We start from the raw sequence: 21,951 nt of genomic DNA, 5'->3' as shown, positions 1-21,951 counted from the left end.
AAACTTCGTGGTGAAATCAGACAATTCCAAATTTGTGAGATAAGCAAAACGTTCTTTATTGTAACTTCATTATTAACTTGAGTAAACAGTTAAATTTTCAGTATTTTGTATTATTGAATACGTAGCTTACTCTGTAACTTTGAAATGTATGTCATTCAATACCCTCTCAAGGAAAATCTGTTCTTTCCAGTCCTGTTTTAGTAGGATTACTTATTAATGATACATAGTACGAAAGAGTATTGAAATTATAGTGTCTTCTTCAAGGCTGTATGTCTCTGAAATGATAGCAGATATTCCTTAAAACTTGAAATTTTCACACATACTGTATATATTATAAATGGACTTACTTCTGCATGGGCCTGATCCTACAAGCGTTCTAGGCATAAAACTGTTATTTATGTGTACAAGGTGCTTACTTGGTGTTTAATCTTAAGGTGAGATGTGTGAGAGAAACTTTTAAGATCAAACCTTTTACCTTGCTGTCTCATTTTCCTGTGTATAAAAATAAGTCTCGTGTCTGGCTATAAACCTAACTAGGTCAGGAATAGATTTTTTCAAAATGTACAAAATCAACTGAAGAATTACAGTCATAGTTCTACATCATAGCTATAGTAGTTCTACCATAGCAGAACTACACTATAGTTTTTGGTAGTTTAACAGTAACAATGCTACTGTCATTAAATACTGGGTAGTTCCTTACCAACAAAGATGCCAGGTAGCAAGACAGGTTACAGTCTCAGCAAGTTTTAGGATACACTCCAATAAACTATTTCCTGCTCATGTGAGTAATTCTTTTGCATCTACTTGGTTTGCTGGAAGTTTGATCGTTCCTCTGTTTTGGTATATGTATGAATTTTATTTTTCTCTCCATATTAATAGGGTTTCAATCAACAGTTTTCTAAAGATTGCTTGATCTTTTTTTTTTCTTGCAGTCCCTTCTGTAGTCATAACTCTATTTTTACCACAAGTATGTTTTGCCAGTTTTATATCCACAAGTGTAACCTTCTGTGTTGGAAGAACTTCATAGTCTATCATTTGTGTAAATAATAGTCTAATAGCTGGTCTGTTTAAATTATTTTTAGGGGAAAATTTGGCTTACTCCAAAACCTGCCGTTGACAGGTTTGATTCCTTAGTGATAAATGTGGTTATTTGTTGAATTTTCAGGTAACATGCTTTGTCTTTTTTTCTTCTCTTTGGATAGTTTGGTATCTGTTTTGATTCAGTTTCCACTAAGTAGCAATTTATCATGTCATTTTTCATTTTAAGGGGTCAGGAGCGCATCTGTTATGACATTTGTCCCTACACAGAGAGTCAGTGAAGACAACTGAATCCCTTCCATCACATTTTTGTGGTCTAAACTGCTCATTAAATATTAAGCCATTTCTATGGGTTTCAATTTGAACCAGATTCCAAGCAGTAGTGAATGAAAATGAAAATTAATCTTTACCCCTCCCTTTTTTTCTTTTCTTTTCTTTTTTTTTTTAAATAATCAAATAATTCAAGAGTAGGAAAGTCCTGTCGGTTATCAGATCTTTTTCTCAGCAAGAGTGGATTCCCTTTTTTCTGGATTGCTCTTTATTGGTTAATGGAAATTCTGAAAAAACACCTTAATTATTCATCTTCAGTTTACCTGTAGAAAGAAATAAGCTTAATCTTACTTTGATAAGTTTCCTCTTTCAGTAATGCAAATGTTTCAGTGATGTAAAATTCCATTTTGTGATGATAGATTTTGAAAACTTCTTATTTCTGATCAAAAGCATGAGTTAGGATGATGTTCATTACATGGATAAGAATTGGGAAGTAGATAGTAACATTGTATTCAAAGACAAGAAATACAATTCTGAATTTTCTCAATGCCGAAAGAAATAAAGTAACTGCCATTAGACAAGATGTCAGTATCAGACACAGGGAGATGGAATAATGCACCTTACCGTTGAAAGTAAGAAAGAATCTTTGAAATCTTATTTAAGGAGGTAGTCATCCTGCATGCAGGTATTCCCATTTCATCCATTCAGTCAAGACATCACCAATTTGCAAGTCTGGCTTACTGTGAGTTCTGTTAGATTTGGTAAGAAGGATTTTATACTTACCCTTAAGGAGAACAGTTAATCTTAAAGACACAAAGATCTGTACAGTCTTAAGAATACATTCTTAAAGAATATAGACATATCTTAAAGACTATGGATATATCTCAAAGAATATAGATACATCTTAAAGAATACAGATGTTTCGCAACATTTTGTAAACTAGATTTATTTGGTTGATTTTACTACTTGCTCACTTAGATGCTCACATTTTTAGAAAAATGGTGCGAGCATTACTGTTCCTAAGACAATACCTTGTTGATAGTCAGAATCACTGTCATCGATACTCAGCCATTGTATTAAAGAATACTTTTATTTCAAATCTAGGCAATCAATTTGTATTTTTTAAGAAGCATTGCCTAATAGTTTCCAGGCAGGAAGGTCTTAGTCCATCATCATGTCTTTTTTTTTTTTTTTTTTTTTTTTTTTTTTCTTTTTATTTATCAGTACTTGAATAATCTGGTATTCTTAAACCCCTAAGGCAAACTCTTTGACTTCCTCTGTCTGGCAGACGGGTTTTAGCCATGTATTGTTTCTTAAAATGTTTATGCTGTCACACATATCATATTTGTCTCAGCTGGAAGAACACATTTATAGAAAATCCTGTTTGCTGGTTGTCTTAATGGTTTCAAAAGTGCTTGCACCTTTCATTTAGTCCAAAAAAATTGTACGTGCAAGTATTTTATATTGCTTTGGAGAACATCAAAGCTGAAGCTTAGCAAGGCAAGCATCTTTCATGAATGGTGCTTTTTTGTATGGATAGGAAGCTCGTTCCCTTAAAATAGTCAAAACCTGGAAAGTTAAAGATGCCTCTCTTCTAAGAATTCTGCATGGGTTTTTCTCCAGATGGACTTTTAAATCACATCCAGAATTTTATTTGCAGCTTATTTCAATTTCCAATTTTTGACATATTTTGAGGTTGGTTGGTTTTTTAAGACTTCTAAATGAGCTTAATCTACTAGCATCAAATATTACTGGTTTTGGAAGTCAGTGCTTGTTTCCATTCTGTAACACCGATAGGGCCACTGGTGAGTCACTGGGTGAAGAACACCAGAATGTCCCAGTGAGGAAAACCAAATGCATTAAAAACTGTGGAGGTCCATCAACTCTGTAATACTTATGATCCAAAATATACTTTGCATTAGAACTTGTTCTACCTGTATTAATTATGCATAGTACTAGACCCAAAGAGAATGCTTTCTAGCATGAAAGCTGTGCCTAAAATAACAGAAAAAGAGGACTTGGATTCAAAGGATATGGGCTGAAACAGATCATGAGTGGAATTTTGCATTAAGCTTGAGAGGGTTTTTCTATCTCAGGAAAATGAAAGAGCTTGATGTAAAGTAATTCTCAAAGGAGAGTGCACTGATTAAGGCCCAACTCTGTTCCCACCCTGAGAAGTAGCCAGTCTGTGAATTCACCTCTGCTGGCTAACTCCAGTTTGCGATGGTTCAGTGTATCATATTGCATACCACTCTCCAGTCTCACCGAGGCCTGGGAATTTGAAATTCCTATTTCATCCTACACTGGGAGCTGTAGCTGGGCTGCAGACCATACATGAGTCCTGCTCTAGCTGCATGCGTAAGGCAGCAGTTGAGGGAATTATTGTAGTAGTGCTGATAACAGGGGAAGCCCCCACAGTTCCTTCCTCCTCCCTGCCCAGAGAAGCCTTCTTAAACAACTCCACAGTGTAACAGGGCTGGCATCCTACGGTACATATGGCAGCCAAGTGACAAGCTGGACTCCCTCATGACATACAGTGTTAGGAGGGTTAGACCAGGTGCTCTTGTTGATTCACCAGTGAGCATCTGAAATGCAATTGCATATCTCTACATGAGCTGGCTCAAATCTTGCTGCAGGGCTAGTCAGCAGTGCACAAATCTGGGTTTAATAAACATGGAACCATAAATTTAGACAGAAGCAGGAACTGGCAACCAATGATTGTGACTTTTAGTGCCCTCTCAGCTGTTCATGCAACCGTTTGTGAAGCCACGCTGTAAATCAGATCACTTAATCCAGATTTTAAAAGTTCTGTCTAAACTAATCATTTTTAACCAGAATTATTCCATTGATTAAGTTCACACTCTGGTCCCACAAACAGTTGCATTGGCACAATTGCAGCATTGGTAGACTGTCATACACAGATGGTGTGGAAAGAAGGAAGGCAGGCTGCTGGGTAGTTATTTTGTCAGTGGGGACAATATCCCTGCATAATTCTAACCTTACTGTGAACCACAGACTCTCCATCAATTTCACTTTCTGATCCCTCATGCTCAGCCCTTCTCAAACTGTGCCTGTAGTCAGACGTACATACTTGTTAATGTCTGATCTGTGCAATACTAGATCATCTAATGGTAATAAATCGATCAAGATCAAATATGAGCATGTAATTGCATTTCCGTCAAGATTAGCCAGCTATGAGTTACAGTGTTTAGACCAAGCTTTATCCTGGTTTTATACCAGCAGCAGGAAGACAGATGATAGGAACCCTAACATAAAATCATCAGGAGTAAACCCACTCTCCACTCCTTGTTTTGTGAGGATTTTGTTTTTTAAATAACTTCGTACTGGTGAGTTGAATTTGTACAAAGAATTTTGTGCCATGTTGCCATCCAAAAATTAAGTTTATTGTATCATGAAATTCCAGTTGTATACTGGTGAGAGTATGCCTTCAGCTTGTCTTGTAGGTTATTTTTGAATACTTAGCTCCTGCTGAGTCCAGGTGAAAAGGGGAGATGATTCTTTGTTAAAAGGTGATGTGTAATATTTTAAATTCTTACTGTCTCTAACCAAGAAAGGTCCCTATTTATTCCAACTGCTGCAGTTAGAAAGAAAAACATGGGGTCTAAGGCAGAAAAACATCACTTAAATCCTTTCCCTCTCATGGCTGTACATACTATTTTATTCCTTTCATATCCTTATGTGTGTTAGAATAATCCCATATGCTTCTATACCAAAACAAAAAGGGTTTGGTATTCTCTTACCATAATTGAAGTGTTCTTTCAATTTAAAAAGCAGATCTTCACTTTAATTATCTTTTTCCTGCTGTATTTCTCTTTATAGTCTTAAAGAAAGAAAAACTGTCTCTAAGCAAGGGAGAGTCAAAGTTAAAACTTGGCAAGTGCTAAAACAAAGAATTTTTCCAAGGAAATGGAGGAGACAGGTCAAATTAATTCCTTATGTAACTCCATTTACCTCAGTGCAGTTACATGAAGGATGAATTTGGTACCTTATACCTTTGTGGTCAGAAAAGGATTTCTGTGATCTCCATCAGCACAGTATAAAATAATAATTCTTAAGAAACAAACTTGTAATTTAAGTCTGATAGAACTGCCCTTGTTATTTTTAGTCTATTAATATAATTGTAAAAGAACAATAGGTCTACAGAACAACAACAAAAACGGCTTCATAAAAAGATTAGTACATGATGATTTTCAGCCTACATCCTTAGTAACAGTTTTTTGTGGGAAAGAGGAATTCATGACAGACTGCTAAAATGGGCAGTGACATCAGGGACAGCTTCTCTTTCTTGTAAGTTCCAAAAGCTTTTCTCCAGTTTGCTGCATTGTAACTTTAGCTTCTTTACTCCAATCTCATTCTTCTCCCCTGACCACCCCTAATTCCGTGCTCCTTTCCCTCAGGTTTCTTGGGGTTCCACTGAGTGTGCAGGGATCTCTGTGGCTTCTCCTTACTGCTGAGTTTTCTAGATTTTTCTCCTCAGGCAGAAATATTCGACCTCTTGGGACAGATAAAGGAGACATGTTTGGCCTCCACCATAATTTCTTTTCAGATTTTAAATTTCAATATGCTTAAATTTGAGATGCTTTAAAATAACGCATTTTCACTGTGAGAACCCAGCCTCCGTGTGTCAATATGTAGTACTCGAATATAGCTGTACACAGAAATTATTTCCATTTTAAAACCTTGTTATGAAACATCAACCCCTGCCTCCCCACCCCACTCCCAAATTCAGGAAATACTCTTAATATTAATATGTTAAGACTTTTTAATACTGTAATATAAAAGCATCCATGTAGTATATTAATGCAATGAAATTGAAGTCAACAGTCTGTCTTTTTTATCCTTACCAACTTGCAACTATCAGTTATAATACAGAGGAAAGGATCTGTGTATACATGCATATAAAAGATGTGAAAATACAAAGGTATTTATTGAAAGCAGACAAAACCAGGAAGATGATAAAATAGCAGAAGGAAATGGTCTCAGATATAAAAACTTCTGCTTTGTATAGGAGAATTTATCACTAAAAGCTAAGGTTGGCAAATTGCCATGCTTCAGATAAAACAAGCAATGTAATGTAAAAAAAAATTGACTTAGTGTACAAAATACAATAGACACATTTGAAAAAGTAATGTCCTATAAAGTAATTCAATTAAAGCTTTTTTGTTTCCTTTTTTTATGTGTATCTTTAAAAGCTTCAATATATTTTCAAATACCAGAAATCTCAGTTGTACAGATGCAAGGTCTCCTCTAAGGATGTCTGCATCAGGTGTGCCATTCAGCAGGATGCAGAAAATTTCCAAATAGCCAAAATTAAACAAAGATGGTGAAGATATATTTTGAAAGCAAATCTTTTGTTTTCAAAATAGCAGAACTATTAAGGCATGTTTTATAGAAAAATGATTCACATTTAAAATATCTACTGCACAATTTTAATCTGCAAAGCTACTCAAGTAAATGCGTACTGCTCAACATTTTCACACTGGATAAAGAATTTTTTTTTTTTTTTTAACAGAATATATTCTCCATTTCCTTATATGTTTGTGGGGAAAAATCAAAAGCTCTAGGAAGTAACAGTACATTTATACCTGAAAGACTTTTCACCTAAAAGTTTTTTAAATCTGCTGTTGACTGAGAACACTTCAAAAGCATGAGAATCTGGGATATTTAGTTCAGTTATTGTACCAGCTGAAAACAAATTAATTCTTTTCTGCAAGGATGTTTTCTCCTCTCTGGCCTGGTAAGGCCTGCATTCTGGTATTCCTGCTAGAAGAGAAACCATTTCAGTAGAAGATGGATAATGAGCACAGCTAAATTCTCATGACTAACAAAATCATGCCCTTGCTCTTTATTCCCATCTGTAAGGCTTTTCCAGAACTCAGCATGTATAGAAGACTCCAAACCTGAAAAACAAGATGGCAGATAACTACAATTAAAACAAACAGATAATTGTTTCAACATCTTCATCACATTTGCAAGATAAATAGACTGTTATCTGAGTACTATTTATATTCTTAAATAATGTCTCATTCTCTCACAGTGAAAACCTTTTTTAACTTGTTGACAGGAATGGTTATCTCCTTCATAGATTAAATCATTCCATGAAGTATTTTTAGGCATTTGAATCTTCAGTGTCCTGATTGCTTCTATGGACTTTCCAGATGTACTCTTTATGAAGAACAGTGGCCTGGCAGTTCTTTTTCTAGCTGCTGCTTTTTCCTGAAATGGTATGGACTTTCTGCATAATTTATACAAAGCCCTCCTTTCTATAAATGTTGTATTTCATTCTGTTTTAGTAAAGCTGAGATATACATATATGAGTTAAAAAGAGATAAAGTCTTCTTCATATTCTTCAGCTAAAATAAAAAAAGGCTGTCTTGAAACTCTTAGAAACAAGATAATACTATTTTTTTAGATTATGAAACTGTAAGTAATGTCAGATAAATGCAGATAAAGCAGTCTTCTCAGAAATCTAAACTGCTAATCAATTAAACATTCCAGAATGCTGACTGTAGGCAATAGGAATGAGTAAAGCAGTATCTTTATCACACTGGGATTTTGAAAGATCCATGTTAATTCCAGAATAATACAACAGAAAAGAAAGGTGTGCTTTTACCATGCTTAATGTAGCACTTAGGGATGTGTTTCCATTCCTTGCTACTGGACTTTTTTATCATTAATGGAAAGCACTTAAGCAGAAATTTATTCTTGAGCTAAACAACCAAAGATACTTTTGCCTGTGTATGTTTATATGTAAATACTTATATATGGTTATATACATGCAGTCAGAAAACTACAATTTCATATTTTATGTTAATGAAATGGTCTTTTATCTCTAGATCACAAGATTAGAGGTATGCTGGGAGTATGATGAGCAAAAGACTCTGAAGGCTGCTACAAAGCTGGTGTGGATATACTACGTTGGTTTCAGTCCAGTTTTGAACAGAGGCATGTCTATTCACATTCAGTAATTGGTTAAATAATGGGAACTCTTTTTTGATTTCCTTACGGAGCCCGTTAGCAAAAGTTTAGATGCAGACTCCACCTCTGAGTTTGGAGTCTGCCTGATTAAAATAATTTCTCCTCCCCTTCTAACAATCAGCAATTGTTTAACACTTCTGTAGTACTTCTTTAATAAAGCCACTGGTAATAACAGCAAATTAAAACAATGTCATGTAAAATTTTCCCTGAATTATTGAATTTACTGTTAGTTGGGATGTCTTCTGTTATAAGTGGAAATTGCAAGGAGACACTCTATTACTACTCTGCTGATGTGTGTGTCAGTCACAACACCCTTTAGAATAACTGGGAGAAACTGACTGTGGATTCTTTCTTAAAATAACAAGAAATAATTACAACATAACAATGTTTGTCAGATTAATTTGAAAGCAGAATTTTTTGTGATTTAAACTGAAAAGAAAAAGAGCTCTGAAAATATTTTTTCATACCCATTGCTTCTAACAGCCTAATTTCTTGTAAGGACTTTCTAATTAATGTAATTTGGTGTGACTTCATTAACTCACCATTTCAAGAAGATAGTCCAGTATTTTTTCTTGATCATTAGTAGTAGATAATATTAAACTTCTATTGCTTTAACTGCAGCATCAACATCAAGCAGCTGAATTTAAACAAAGTAATGCAAGAGCCAGCTTATTGCAGGTGAACGATGTGTAGTTGAGAGACAAAAAAATTAAAATTTAATACTTCAGGAACAAAACACCAAAGTTACACTTACTTTGCATAAAATAACCTGGTTAACAATGACTTTGTGCAGTTCATGTGAGAATATCGAAGATTAAAAAACAATAGTAACTAAAGCTATGTAAAAATTCTTAGCAAAAGCTGTTAGCAATTTAATCATTCAAATAAAGTAGCAAATTACACCATTTTATAAACTGGAATTCCTAGGAGTTTTCTCTGTTTTAGAAGACCATCCAGTATGCTGTAACTTTGGACATTGTGTATTTTATTTTATACTTCTCAGTTGGTAAATGCTGACTGTCTGTTTCAATATAATATACTCACATTTTAAGATTGTTTTTCTACAAGGAGTACAGTATTTGGAAAGTATGCGATGAATTTCAAAGCACTTCAGGAACATGGCATTGTCTCCATTTGAATTGCTGGGAAGATTCACATTGACTCTACTGTCAGTAGGCCTGGACTTTTAATTTGGCCTAACCGTAAGGATATTCACATAAAACACAGAAGTCCAGACCTTGTGGTTTGGTTCACATAGGGAGATCCTCATGCTTACAGAGCTCTGATTAAGTCAACAAGGCTAGACATCAGTACTGATCTTGTGTGATTGGATTACAGGATTGAAGCTGTGATTTGTCCTACTAAAACCACTTTAAGTTACTTAAACAGATAAATCCTACTATCAGATTTCTTTTCTTATTGATTACACTTTTTGAAATGTAAAAAAACAACCCCAAAACCTTGCTTGCTTTCTCCACATTTTTAATGGACTATTTCAGCTTCTAGTTCAGCATTTTCATAAAGTGTATGTAGGACTGGAACGACAACAGAAATAACTCTGCAGGAAACTTAGTAAAAGTGTAATTTTCCTTTTCCATAAGATGAATGTAAAACAGTTGCACTTTTTCATTCCCTCTGAGCCCATTTGCAGTCCTTATTTAACCCCACTCCCTCCATGGGATCTGAACTATTTGACAGAGTTCCTGTTATAACGGAAAATCAGATCATACCTATGTTGCCTCTTGTGTCACGTTGTAGTTCACATCTTCTCATCCCATGTTTCTGGCAAAATGACCTATTAAAATTAAACCAAGAATACGTTCAAAGCACTTTTTTTTTTCATGGTTGGTCTTTGGCTTTGTTCCCCTGACTTTATGCCGTACCTCCTAAGTTTTGTATGTTAGGTTGACAAGAGTCATCTTGGGTATGTCATTATTTATCACAGCTAGAATACCGGCTAGGAGGCAGAAGTGCAGTTCCCTCCCAGGCAGATCAGCTGCTGGATTTAACAAGCGCATGTGAGTAACAAAGGTTTACTAGGGGTATTTTCACTGATAGACGCATTCTTTTATATTAACTATTGTAACAATAGCAAGATACAAAATGGAATCAAACCTTTGGACAATGCTGTTTCAATAGGGCCTTCAGAAAAAAACACTTCCTATGTGAGGAAAGAGAAACTGCTAAATAATCCATTCAGGAACAGCTACAATGCCTTATGGATGCTTTTTGAAAATATATTAGAATTAACTGTAAATTGAGCAAGTAGTGAAGAAGCTTGATGAACTGACCATAACAAAACATCCAGTGATGAAAATCTCTACAGACATCTAGCTTGCTGGCATTGGCAAGTAAGTAAATTAGCTAAATAGGAAGAAATCAGAAGATACAGTTATCAACTGCAAATGAATGATTATAAACCAGAAAGAAAATGTGAGGAAGAGCTCTGAAAATGATGTTTGACAGCGACAACACAGACCAGACAGCTTTTATTTTAAGCAACAGATTGTTGGGAACACACACCGTATATCAAAGTGAGGGACTCAAAATCAGCTATAGTCTGTACAGATGTTCTCACTCAGAAAGCAGCTAGAGGGAACAGAAGATAAAAGAAGGCTGTCCAACTTTAAAAAAGGTTTGAATTTTCATTCTGTGTTTACAAGTAAATCTAGTTTTTTCTGGTAGTCTCTGATTTTCAGCCTGATTGATAGAAAATTCAACATCTACAAATCTGACCTAAAATGACAGACACCTGAAGGTGTACAAGCAAGCCCTTGGAAAGGTGCTATACAGTATAAAAAAAAATTGTTTTTTTTTTTAAATCTTATATATATATCGATATAAATGCTTTTATATCAAAGGAGGGGAGCAAAGGCCAGAAATTGGAAATTGGATATATATATATATAAATCAATATAAATGCTTTTATATCGAAGGAGGGGAGCAAAGGCCAGAAATTGGAAATATTGTAACTATTCTAACTCTGGAGCAGGTCATACATGCTAGCAGTCAATGTGCAATACCTGAAATACAAGGCTAAGATCTGAAAAGCAATTTAGGAATCTCTCCCGTAGAAAAGATTTTTTTACTATACGAAGCCAGGCAGGATTACGGAGCTCAGACAGGTTATTTGCAAATAACTTCCAGCTAAAGTGATTAAAAGCTCCAGCCACTAGCCCCCCCCCCAAAAGGCATCAAAAACATCCTGCTTGTCATTGCTGCTGGCTTTTTGTTCAACGAGCAAGAGGTGAGCATTTGACTTCTGTGTTGGTTTTTGGTCCTTTGCCCTGGGAATACTTTTAACAATGCATAATACCTGAAAGAATTCCAAAATGTGTTTGGATTTTTTTTTCTTTTCTTTGAATTATGAGTTTAAAGATAAATAAGGGAGTATTTTGATATGTCTAGAAAATACTTGTGATAACAAATAGACATAGCACTTCCTAATGCTCAAGAGACTTAGAACATGCTTTTTACAAGCACACCACAGTTCTTGATAACAAGACCTCCATCCAATATTTTCTTTTTTAATGGAAGGTAAAGCACCCTATCTACTTTTAAAAAATTGTCTCCTTAAGAAGAGTTAGCATCTTCAGCAGAATCTTTGGTATTTGTGTTTGGTTTGAGGTTTTGGTTTTTTAATTTTAAGCTGCTATCGTATCTGCCAGAAAAGGCAACAGCTAAGAAACATACTGAAGAGATAAATGTTGTGATGTGTCTAAACTGCTAAAAGGTTTCTCTGGCAATCTCAGATTTGCACAAAGGAAATCTGGGCTCCTGTACAGATGAGACGGTCTCATAGAATTCTGTAGTTTGAGATGAACAAAGACAGACTACCACAAAGTCATAGGCCACCAACTTGAATCTGACTTCAAACCACTTCAAATCCTAATAGGAAGAGATTTGGATATGCATGTGGTAGCATGTCCATTCCTGAGTTTATCTGGTAATTAGTATTCTGAGTTCCTTGAGGTTCCCCATGTACTGCAGGTGTCATGCCCATGTGTATAAAAATACATATAAAACTACTGATAAACCATCTGAAAGTGATGACAAAATGAGTAATTAAGGCCAGATCACATCACTGTCACAGTGTATTGGCTGGAACATTGCAGGCAGCCAGAGAGATTAAAAACTATTACTTCAGCATGTACCATGCGAATTTTGGAAGCAATGAGTAATCTACAGTGAAGTGCAGAGAGCACACTGATAGCACTTTCTTAACTGTGGATGTCTAACCATGTGCCGAAACTTCACAGACATTATTAGATGATTACGTTCAATTTCCTTTCCCCCTGCCCCCCCCTTCTTTTTTTCTGTTTATATGCATGTTTTGAGGGGAAAGATGCTCTCAGCATTCATCATTAAGAAAAATAGTACACGTTAATTTTGTACTCAAGATATCAGCCTTTTCTTCAGGGTTGTCAATACCATTTCTTTTCAGAATACAGCAAATAACAACATACTTCCTCAAAATTTATCACCTGTGGCATCAAGGGACCCTGAGATTGAACAAAAACTTTAACTTAATTATGTCTTTTTGAGTCTAGAATCAAAAAGTTAGCTGCTAGCAACTTTCAGAAAAGATGTGAAAAGTAAGGGGTTTGGGTTTTTTTTCATGTTTTTTAATGCTCAACATTAAGCAGAGGATATATGTTTATTGCACTCCTTTAATGTGAATATTTTATTCAACAAAAACAAGAGGTCTGACATATCTGTTAATACTAAGGTGATTTTAACCCTGAAGAGAAACATCCAGCAATGTTATCCTGACTTATGCAAGAGAGTTGCTATGGCCATTCTACATATTTAGCATGGTTTGCTTTCCCCTTCTAAAATGAAATTCTTTTGCAAGATTAGAGCTAGTTAGTTAGGAAATACCTTGGAATTACATTGAATGTAACTGGTTTGTTAAGGTGTGTGAATAAAAAATTTAAAAAAAAGTGTAAAAAGAATGCCAATGAATTAATATTGGTGGCTAACATGATTAAGGTAGCCTAGAGCTCAGATACCAGATTTCCAAGGCCAAGCATAAGGCATTTAGCCCTTTTATTCTCACACAGGTTTTAAATTTGTTTGGTATTTGGTAAACACACATCTCAAATTGTATCTCTGAAGAAGCCACTCACTGTTTGACTTTATATTGTCAGAAACATGGTATCTTTAAGTACATCTGTACAATTTATAGAGTGAAAAACTGGAATGAGAAGCACAAAGACTAGCTCTTTTGTTGAGCACAGACAAAAGATCATTTTTTAAAAGATTTTTATTTCTGTTTTTAAATAGCTTGATAAAACCCATCAATTGGTACTCAGAGTTCAATTGTAAACAGTTACAATACATAACCACTGTGTATTGATTTTGTACATTAACCTATTTGCAGTGACAATCCATAAGACAAGTCAAAGTCACCATATTTAGAAAATGAAATGCACTGTACTAAGAAAAAATGATGCCGTAACTGAAAATATTTAAAAGACTGCTGTTTAACTCCCTCCTGTGGTGTAAGTGAGCAACATCACAACCAACAGCTTCTGGAAGGTTAGATAGCACTCTGTATTATTCAAAAGTCTGTATTCACCTCATTAGGACAAGAGGTTTCAAGTTTACTATGGAAACTCCTCTCACAAGTTAAAAAGTGTTACAATAAATTTCTAAAATACATACAAAGTTGTAAACATCTTTCTCTGGAACAAACAAGAATGGTTTGTGCCAGCCTTCTCCATCTCCCACATTGCAATAAAAAAAACAAAACAAACAAAAAAATTAGGGCCAAAAGACCAAGGCCATAGACTAAAATTGTTCTGCGTGGATAACATCACAGTTTAGAGGAAGTATTAAGTGTCAGCATTTAAGATTAGTGTTAGTCACCAGCAGGTAGCAGAACCCATTTTCAAGAAAGTTCACGGAACACGCAACTTCAAGTGATGAATCAGGCACTAAGCATTAGATTTACCTACTTTTAAGAACAAAAGCTTAAATTACTTCTAGGAATCTTTATATGTGATAATAGGCAAAACTGAATACAAATAGAAAATTAAAGAACACTGATACTTCTACAAGTTTGGGGTTTAACCATTTTTGCTGTCACATTTATACAGATCTTCCACAAACAAGGAAGAAAAGAGATTTGCAAAACAGAATATAAAAATATTGAGATCACAGAAATAAACTGGATCTTTTCAAGGCAGATTTTCTTTCTGGAAGTCCTACAGGCCATTTTCTAAAATGTTTTAGCTTTTAAATTTATTTTGTCATTAACAGTGAAATAACCATCTACTTGGTCTGAATCTTGTATCACCAATTCCAAAAAGACTAAGATAATTGAGATTTTGGAAGGCAATACAGGATTAGTTTCAAAGTACACACCAATAGGATTTACTTAGTGCAGGGTGGTAAAGGATAGCATTATTCTAGCACTTCCACATTTTTCTTGTTTTCACACCATCAGCAGATTGATAATCTACGTCCTTGTATTTAAGTATGCAAGCTGATCATAAATATTAGTATTTTCATAGGCAACAAGTTGTTTATTTCAAAGTTCTATCTAATGCAGCTCTTCCTTGAGGATTAGAGGCTTTGTAGTCTGAGATACTGAAAGGGGATTCATCACAAATATTTAAAAAAAAAATCCTAAAAAGTTCTTTTTTCCCCAGTTACTGACTGTGCATCACAGAAACAAGTGTCAGAACACATTTTATTCTATGCACTCTTAGAAAAAAGTTTCAAAATATTACAAGTACATTCATGTGAATTTTTCAGAAAGTTGTACTAATAACTTAAAAATCTAAAGAGCATTGAAGCTAGTGTAACTGTTTAAGTTCTGACCTCAATGTGTTTGATAAGCCCCAAATTCTAGCTACAATTCTCAGCTGACAGAGGTACTACAAATTCAAATTAATTATATTTTAATCAAAGCAGCTGTTTTGAAGGGAAAAAGCAGAAATATGTCACATTGACTACCTACTGCTCTGTCAGATATACCACTTGCCATAACACCCTAATGACAGACTATGGATGCTTACATCTCTACATAGTTTCTGTCAATTTGTTATGCGTAATTAATTACAGGGGATTGTTTCTGAAATGGAACAGAATATCAGCATATGCCTATACTGAGAAATGATGGGGAAGAAAGAGAAGGAAACTATAGGTAAGACCAGGCCATAAAAACAAAAGGAATAACTTGACAATAAGATGATATGTGAGGAGAGTACGTACAGGCTTGCTGCTTCCAAGAATTAAAAGTGTGTGTGTATACCTATAAGGAGGGGCAAGGGAGGAAAAATGGAGAAAGAAAGCAAACTTTGGCAAAGTTTCTAAGAAAGTGCAGTCTTCACAGTCCTAAAAAAAAAAAAAAACAACAAAAACACACCCCCAAAAAATGAAACACCAAACCCCAAACAAACAAAACAAAAACAACCCAACACTGAAAAAGCAAAAGGCTAAAAAATGTCTACAGATAAAACTGTCTCATGGTACATAATGATGCACACATGATTTCTAAGATTGCACTAGCTAATATCACACCGAGAAGTACACCACCATCTCTACTGCATTTTGCATTGTAATGGCAGAAAGTAAATAAGCATTTGCATAAGCATTCCAACATCATACTGTGATAAAACACTTCTTATCTACATGCAGAGCTCTGTGCGCACACATTTTAAAGTATATTTTCTTTTTCAAAGCAGTACACCATATAGTAAATTTCCACTCAAGTGTACATTTATGGGAAACTACTAGGCAATTCTCTAAATACTGAATATTTTCTTACTTAATTTGTTTTCTAATGGCAGAAATAGAACTCTCTTCTATGCAGGAAGGAGCTGGACAACGATCAATGGAATTTTAGAAAGCACGAGTTGTTTAGAACCCTGACATTTTGCTTAGAAATACCCCTTTTGAACACCAACAGAAGAGCAAGATGAGAGAGGAACTGGAAATAAGAAGGCAACTGCCGGTTCAGTATAAAGGTCCCTTACCCCTACTAAAAGTGTTATTCTTCTGTACTGTAATAATCATCCAAGGCAGTCTCAGCCCTAACAGCACATGTACTCAGAAAAGCTCTCCACATCTGACTTATTGAAGCCACAAAACTCCATACAAACTGGTTTAGCTGAGACACCTTTCCATCTTTTGAGATGAGTTAATATCAAAACATTTGTAGGAAGAGAACAGTGGCCTAAACCATACAGTGTTTGATTTATATACAGTTTCAAAGGATTGCCATCCTTCTGGTTCACTAGTTTCCACACACACAGTAAAAGCCATTTGAGCATTGTCACCACCACCAGTCAAACAGTTCTATTAGTGCAAGAACAGTGCTTTCAATTTATGGCCTCCCCAAGCTTAAAGTGCAGTATATTACGTGAGATTTTAACATACCAAACTATACTTTATTTGAATTTCAGAAGGAATGTTCAAGTTCAAAAGTTACCTTTTAGGTTTTAAGCAATAAAATCCAAGGCAAGGTACATTTACTATCTCAAAATGGATTAAATCCACTCACTTAAGACATATTCTTTATATATTTTATGTTCAATATACATATAATACAAAAAAAATTCCATAATTTTGCTTAGCTGTATTGTATTTAAAGTGATCCTGTAATAAGTGATTAAAGGCCGCTCACTCAAAGCAAATTTTGCTTAAAACAGGACTGGATTAGCAGGACTGTGATACATAACATGATTCAACATTCCAAGATCCCCTCTTGCATAGGCTTGTCATCAATAAAGAGACAACCCTTGGCACCCCACTGTACACACATTTAAATTCTAATTTACAGGTGGTTTCTCTCATGTTTCATTTTGCCCTCCTTCCCCCCCCCTTTAAAATCACCACAAAGAATAGGTGCATTAAAAACTGGATTAATGCTTTTAGCTACTCCTCTTGCCTATTAATCCAACAATATCACCTACAAGTTTCTGTTGTATGTAACTATGGTTCCCCAAATATGTGGTTCCCAAATGACGTACAGCAGAGTAGGGGATCTTCCAGGCCAAACCCTTCAGCTGAATGGACAAGGTCTTAAGTAACAACTACAGGTACAACTGTGTCAATAGTTTCTTTATACAGGAAGTTCAAGCACTCAGTTGCGGATGCAGGATCATGTTTATGTGCAACTTAAAAAAGCTCACCACACCGGGAAAGAGTATTTCTTTACCTATATAGCTAGTTATAGAGATTAGGATGCAGTTGCACAATGTTTTCTTTAGCCATCAAGCCAGCTTAAACAGGCTGCAACCCCTCCCCACCTTCATTCCTCTGCCCTCAGCTCTGCCAAGTGTCTGTTTGGGTCAAGCTGTATGCAGACAACAACTTAACACCGTAACTCAAATAAGCCACTGACTTCTGGAGAAGTGTCTTTGTTTCTGGTGTTTTGGGGCTTCAGATCCACATCTCTTCAGCAATCTTGATCCACAAACACTTGTTTAATACCACTGCAAGGGTGATAAACTGCAGCAGTGGAGATGGGAGGCAATAGTATGAACGGCTTGACTAAGAGGAAACTACTGCTGTCAAAATAATTACTTACAATATGTAATCCATTATTATTTTGAGGCCTTTGGTAATTTTGTGACAGGTAATCATGTGTTCAAATTCTAGAAATTAAACAATTAATAAAAAGTACACACCAGGGAAAAAGTTATTTTCTAAATTGAAGTAAATGGCTTTTTATGTCTTCTAACATCCAGAAGAAATAGCCAACCACTGGGGATAATAAAAACACAACATATCATTTAACACAAAAATTAGTATATCTTACTTCCAGCACTCAAGGTTAAAAAATTCCAGCATTTCTCCCTGTAACACTGACAACCGGCATCTTGTCTTCATAATCAAGGACTTCTCTACACAAGTGTGCTAACACCCAAATAAACACCACATTAGAAAACTCTGCTGGCCTTCCAGGTGAATTCAGTTCAAACTAAATGCAACATCACTTACTCTCTTTCCAAAATGAAGTAAGGTAGCTAGCAAAAAGGATACTTGGTGTGTGAATCACTGGCATGACTTTACTCTGCGTTAAGTCCTCACTTCTAACTCAGAGTGAAGGGTGAGCTGAAAACGCATCCTAACTCACCATATCAATACCTCCCTCTTTAGGCGAGCCCCTAGAGCACATTAAGCCCACCTACACCAACTCTCTTGTTGAGACTTTTGGACACTGAGTTCAAACTTTGACCTACTGCACAATGAGTTTCTCCACCTAAGTACCCACAAGGAGCCTATTCCTGCAAATCCTTATTCACAAGCAGCTCTATTGATTCCAATATTCTTGCTCCATTCTTTGCCAAACCGCGTTGTCAGAAGTCTGTTCCAAAGCCAAAGTCAACAGGCCCAGAAATTATTACTATGCTTCAGTGATAACAATCACCTTTTCAAGGAAAGAAAACATTCTCTTAGAAAATTGTTTATAGTGCCTATTGTAGCACAATAAACCTCACGAGATATTGTTTAAATTAGAGCAGTACCATCCTTGAAAAGAAACACTGCTGAGAATTATGCTGTCTTGAAGCCCATCCTTCCAACAGCTTTCCAGTTCAAAGTGTTTTAAGGACCAATACATTAGTTACTGTTGGATTCAGAGTAGGAATTCAATTTTACAAGAAACAGTTTCATTGGAAATGGTTGTAAATAGTAGCCAGAACACTCCACTAATACAAACCCTAAAGAAAACAAAGGATCTGTGCTAAACAATCAAATTGGGTTCTAGCCTAGTGTTACAGCAGACCTGCAGAAGTCCCAAAGAGTTTTGAGATTAAGTTCTGTCCGCTCAGATGTAGATATTCCTTACAAAAAAAGTCCCTATTCTTCCAACAGCCAGTTTTGCTAGCAATTACACAAGTATAATTTTTACTTTAGCTGTTTACTTCTCACTAAAACCTGAACTGTAACCTTGTCTCTGTTATATAGTTAATTAAGTTTCTATTAATGTTAAAAATAGTAATTATTAAAATCTTAGTACTTTTTTACCTTCACTACTGCATACCAGAGACCTGCTAGTGCAAAAGCTAGCACAGAAATTACTAGCTGTATGGTGTGAAAATCATTAGTCACATATTGTATATTTGAAAGCATTTGCTTGTATCCAAGTGTTTGCTCTGAAGATACAAGGTTTAAGTAACAAAGAGGAAAACCTGGTTTCTGGTTGTTTAAGAGTCCCACAGCATATTCATTCAGTGAGGCAACTGGAATAGAAGAGAGATCAGGAAGTCCACCAAGCTCCAACTCTTTAAGAAATGCAAGCTGCGATTCATTCTCTTTGCTACTGCTCGTTTCTAATTCCAGAAACTGCAGTTTTTTATTATACTGCAAACTTCCCAGCCAGAGGTGTGCAAAACATACAAAGTTGTCTCCCGGACAGCATGAGCTAAAGTCTCCAGCAAAACTACAAGCTTTCTCCAACCAGCCCATTACTGAAATACTATTAATGCAGTGAGAAACCCTATCAAGACTGTCTTTCCGAGAAGAAAAACACAGATGAAATGAATCCTTCCAAGGAACAGCTGCACTTGAGTTCCTCTCTGCTGATTCACTCAAACTCAGAGGCATTTCATTGCCAATAGAAGGCAGAGGTATAGTGTTAAGGAGAGAACAATTCCTGGTGTTAAAATAAAATAATTCTTGTAAACTGCTACTATGATTTTGAGAATTGTTCAACATGGAATGCATGTGTGTCAGGTGAGCTGCTGCCTCGTGATGATGTGGGCCACTGTCACATACTCGTTTCTGGTTTAAATCTTCTTTCTTCATAGTCCTAGAGAAGATGAGCACAGCTTTGCTGTTTCACGACAGGCTGAATTTGAAGAAGAGTGTGATTGACTCTAGTTGCAGCATACAGTGCAAGCAGCACACCAAGTCACAAGTCAGTGGATCTCAATATGGACCTAAAGAGAAAGAATGCAGGAAGTAATTACAGTAATATCCTAGTTTCTTGGTGCCCAGTATATAGAAAAATAAAATAAAATAAATCTTTACCATAAAGAAAAATAATAACCCAACTGCAGAAATTAACAGTCCAAACAGACAAGTCTGCCTCCAGGCTGCTTGAGCACATTCAAAGGGGTAGGAAGTATACTCAAATATAAACTTCCTTCTGTAGTTTCAGTTCAATCTGCTACAAACTCTCTTTTGCTATCAGGCATCAAAGTGAGTCAGCAAATGAGCAGCTAGAGAGATCTGCTGCATAACAGTACCATTTTCCTTAACCAATAGAAATGCAGACAGTAACTGATTAGAGGCTTAAAACGAAAGGCAAATATTAATCTTTCTGTGAACAGAAGCACATGCTGAAATCAGACACACAACACTGGAAATCAACAATGTACCATGCACAGCTTCCCAAAGGGAACTGGTCAGACTGGCTGCACCAGCATAGTTTGAGGGTATTAGCTAGATTGTAATCAAATGACAAGCTGATGTTTTTACAAGAGAACTATTATGTACCAACGCAGATAACAAGCAAAGGCAAGGCATTTTTAGCCACCAAGGTTACTAAGCTACGTGCACAACTCCTGGCAGCATGGCTCAATTTCCAACTTCAGAACTGTAGAACGAGTCCCAAAAATAAAAATATGAGACACCACATTTTGACCTCTTCCCATTCCAACTTACCTTTTACAAGCCACAAACCACAACCAGACTTGTCTTTCAGCATTTGGCCACTAGCCAGATGTCAAAACTTTCATTACAGCTACGTTTATGAGGAGAAAGACAGTGTCCAATCTTTAGCTAGAACAGAGGTTTGCTGTGACAGTCCATAGCCTGCTTCTGCTGCCAGTTAAAAGCAAAGCTTTCATTTCATCACAAAACCAATGAAACTTTAACCCTACGAAGGGTGAGAGCTCCCAATGTCTTTAGGGCAAAGGGAGTTCCAGGTTTTGTGGAAAACAGGCTCGAGACAGGAGAGATGCAAATTAAATCTGAACTGTCATCTTCACGCAACGACATTATTATTTGAAACTGCCTCTACATCTTCCCTGCTACGTTTATTCATGACTTAAAAAAACCCACCAAACAAACTGGCGAAGGAAGTTATTTTACCAGCTCCTTGCAGGCTGCCAAGAACGTACCACCGCAGCGCACACATTCGCAATTTATTGGCCGTCTTTAGGCTAACTACGGCTTAGGAACGCGGCTGGACCCGACGAGACAGCGGCGCGTTCGCCGCTAACGTCCACACCGAGCAGCGTGAGGGGACGCTTCCACCTCGACCCGGGCAAAGGCACGTCCCCGGAGCGGACCTGCATCCCCGCGGAGCCCCGCCGACCGCCTCCTCGGTGGCACAAGGCAGCGCAACGGCCTCCCCGCCGCCCCAGCCCAGGGCCGGGCACGCAACGCCTCCGACCGCGCTTTGCCGTTACCCGGGGAGAAGCGACGGCGGCTGACGAGCCGCCGCCTCAGGCAACCCGACCCGAACCCGCCAGCCCCCCCCCCCACCTGCAGCCGCACGTTGAGCATCATGGAGGCGACGATGTAGAGGTAGGGGAAGTTGATGCGGAGCTTCCAGGCCAGGTCGAAGAAGATGAGGAGGGTCCTGGTCAGCCCCTTGCAGAACACCCCGTAGGACCTGGCCGCGGCCGACTGGGAGAGCCTGGCAGCCAGGGCGGACAGAACCGCCGCCATATACCCCCC

General features: G+C 36.7%; 2 protein-coding genes across 4 annotated transcripts; both read right to left on the bottom strand.

Annotated features, from left to right (window-relative positions):
• Nucleotides 1–6,301: 6,301 nt before the first annotated feature.
• LOC104833516 (uncharacterized protein MGC39606) lies at nucleotides 6,302–21,945 on the bottom strand. Of its 3 annotated transcripts, none has more exons than XM_010570212.1 (3): nucleotides 21,757–21,945; nucleotides 10,038–10,102; nucleotides 6,302–7,229 (listed from the first exon to the last, which is right to left on the bottom strand). In XM_010570212.1, exons 1-2 carry the CDS (start codon nucleotides 21,940–21,942, stop codon nucleotides 10,067–10,069), a joined length of 222 nt encoding a protein of 73 aa, XP_010568514.1. In that variant the 5' UTR covers nucleotides 21,943–21,945; the 3' UTR covers nucleotides 6,302–7,229; nucleotides 10,038–10,066. The 3 variants fall into 3 exon arrangements, 2 of the variants coding, with proteins under 2 accessions (XP_010568514.1, XP_010568515.1); XR_774531.1 differs by lacking the exon at nucleotides 6,302–7,229 and adding an exon at nucleotides 10,191–10,306 and having other exon boundaries at nucleotides 10,064–10,102; XM_010570213.1 differs by lacking the exons at nucleotides 6,302–7,229; nucleotides 10,038–10,102 and adding an exon at nucleotides 20,118–20,204.
• Nucleotides 14,934–20,078, bottom strand: LOC104833515. The gene is made up of 2 exons (XM_010570211.1): nucleotides 19,291–20,078; nucleotides 14,934–15,651 (listed from the first exon to the last, which is right to left on the bottom strand). The coding sequence occupies exons 1-2, from the start codon at nucleotides 20,068–20,070 to the stop codon at nucleotides 15,418–15,420; spliced, it is 1,014 nt and encodes a 337-aa protein (XP_010568513.1). The 5' UTR covers nucleotides 20,071–20,078; the 3' UTR covers nucleotides 14,934–15,417.
• Nucleotides 21,946–21,951: the final 6 nt, after the last annotated feature.

The sequence above is a fragment of the Haliaeetus leucocephalus genome, unplaced genomic scaffold (assembly GCF_000737465.1).
Source record: "Haliaeetus leucocephalus isolate CR32 unplaced genomic scaffold, Haliaeetus_leucocephalus-4.0 Scaffold295, whole genome shotgun sequence".
NCBI lineage: Eukaryota > Metazoa > Chordata > Aves > Accipitriformes > Accipitridae > Haliaeetus > Haliaeetus leucocephalus.
This window is presented reverse-complemented; position numbering and strand designations above follow the sequence as displayed.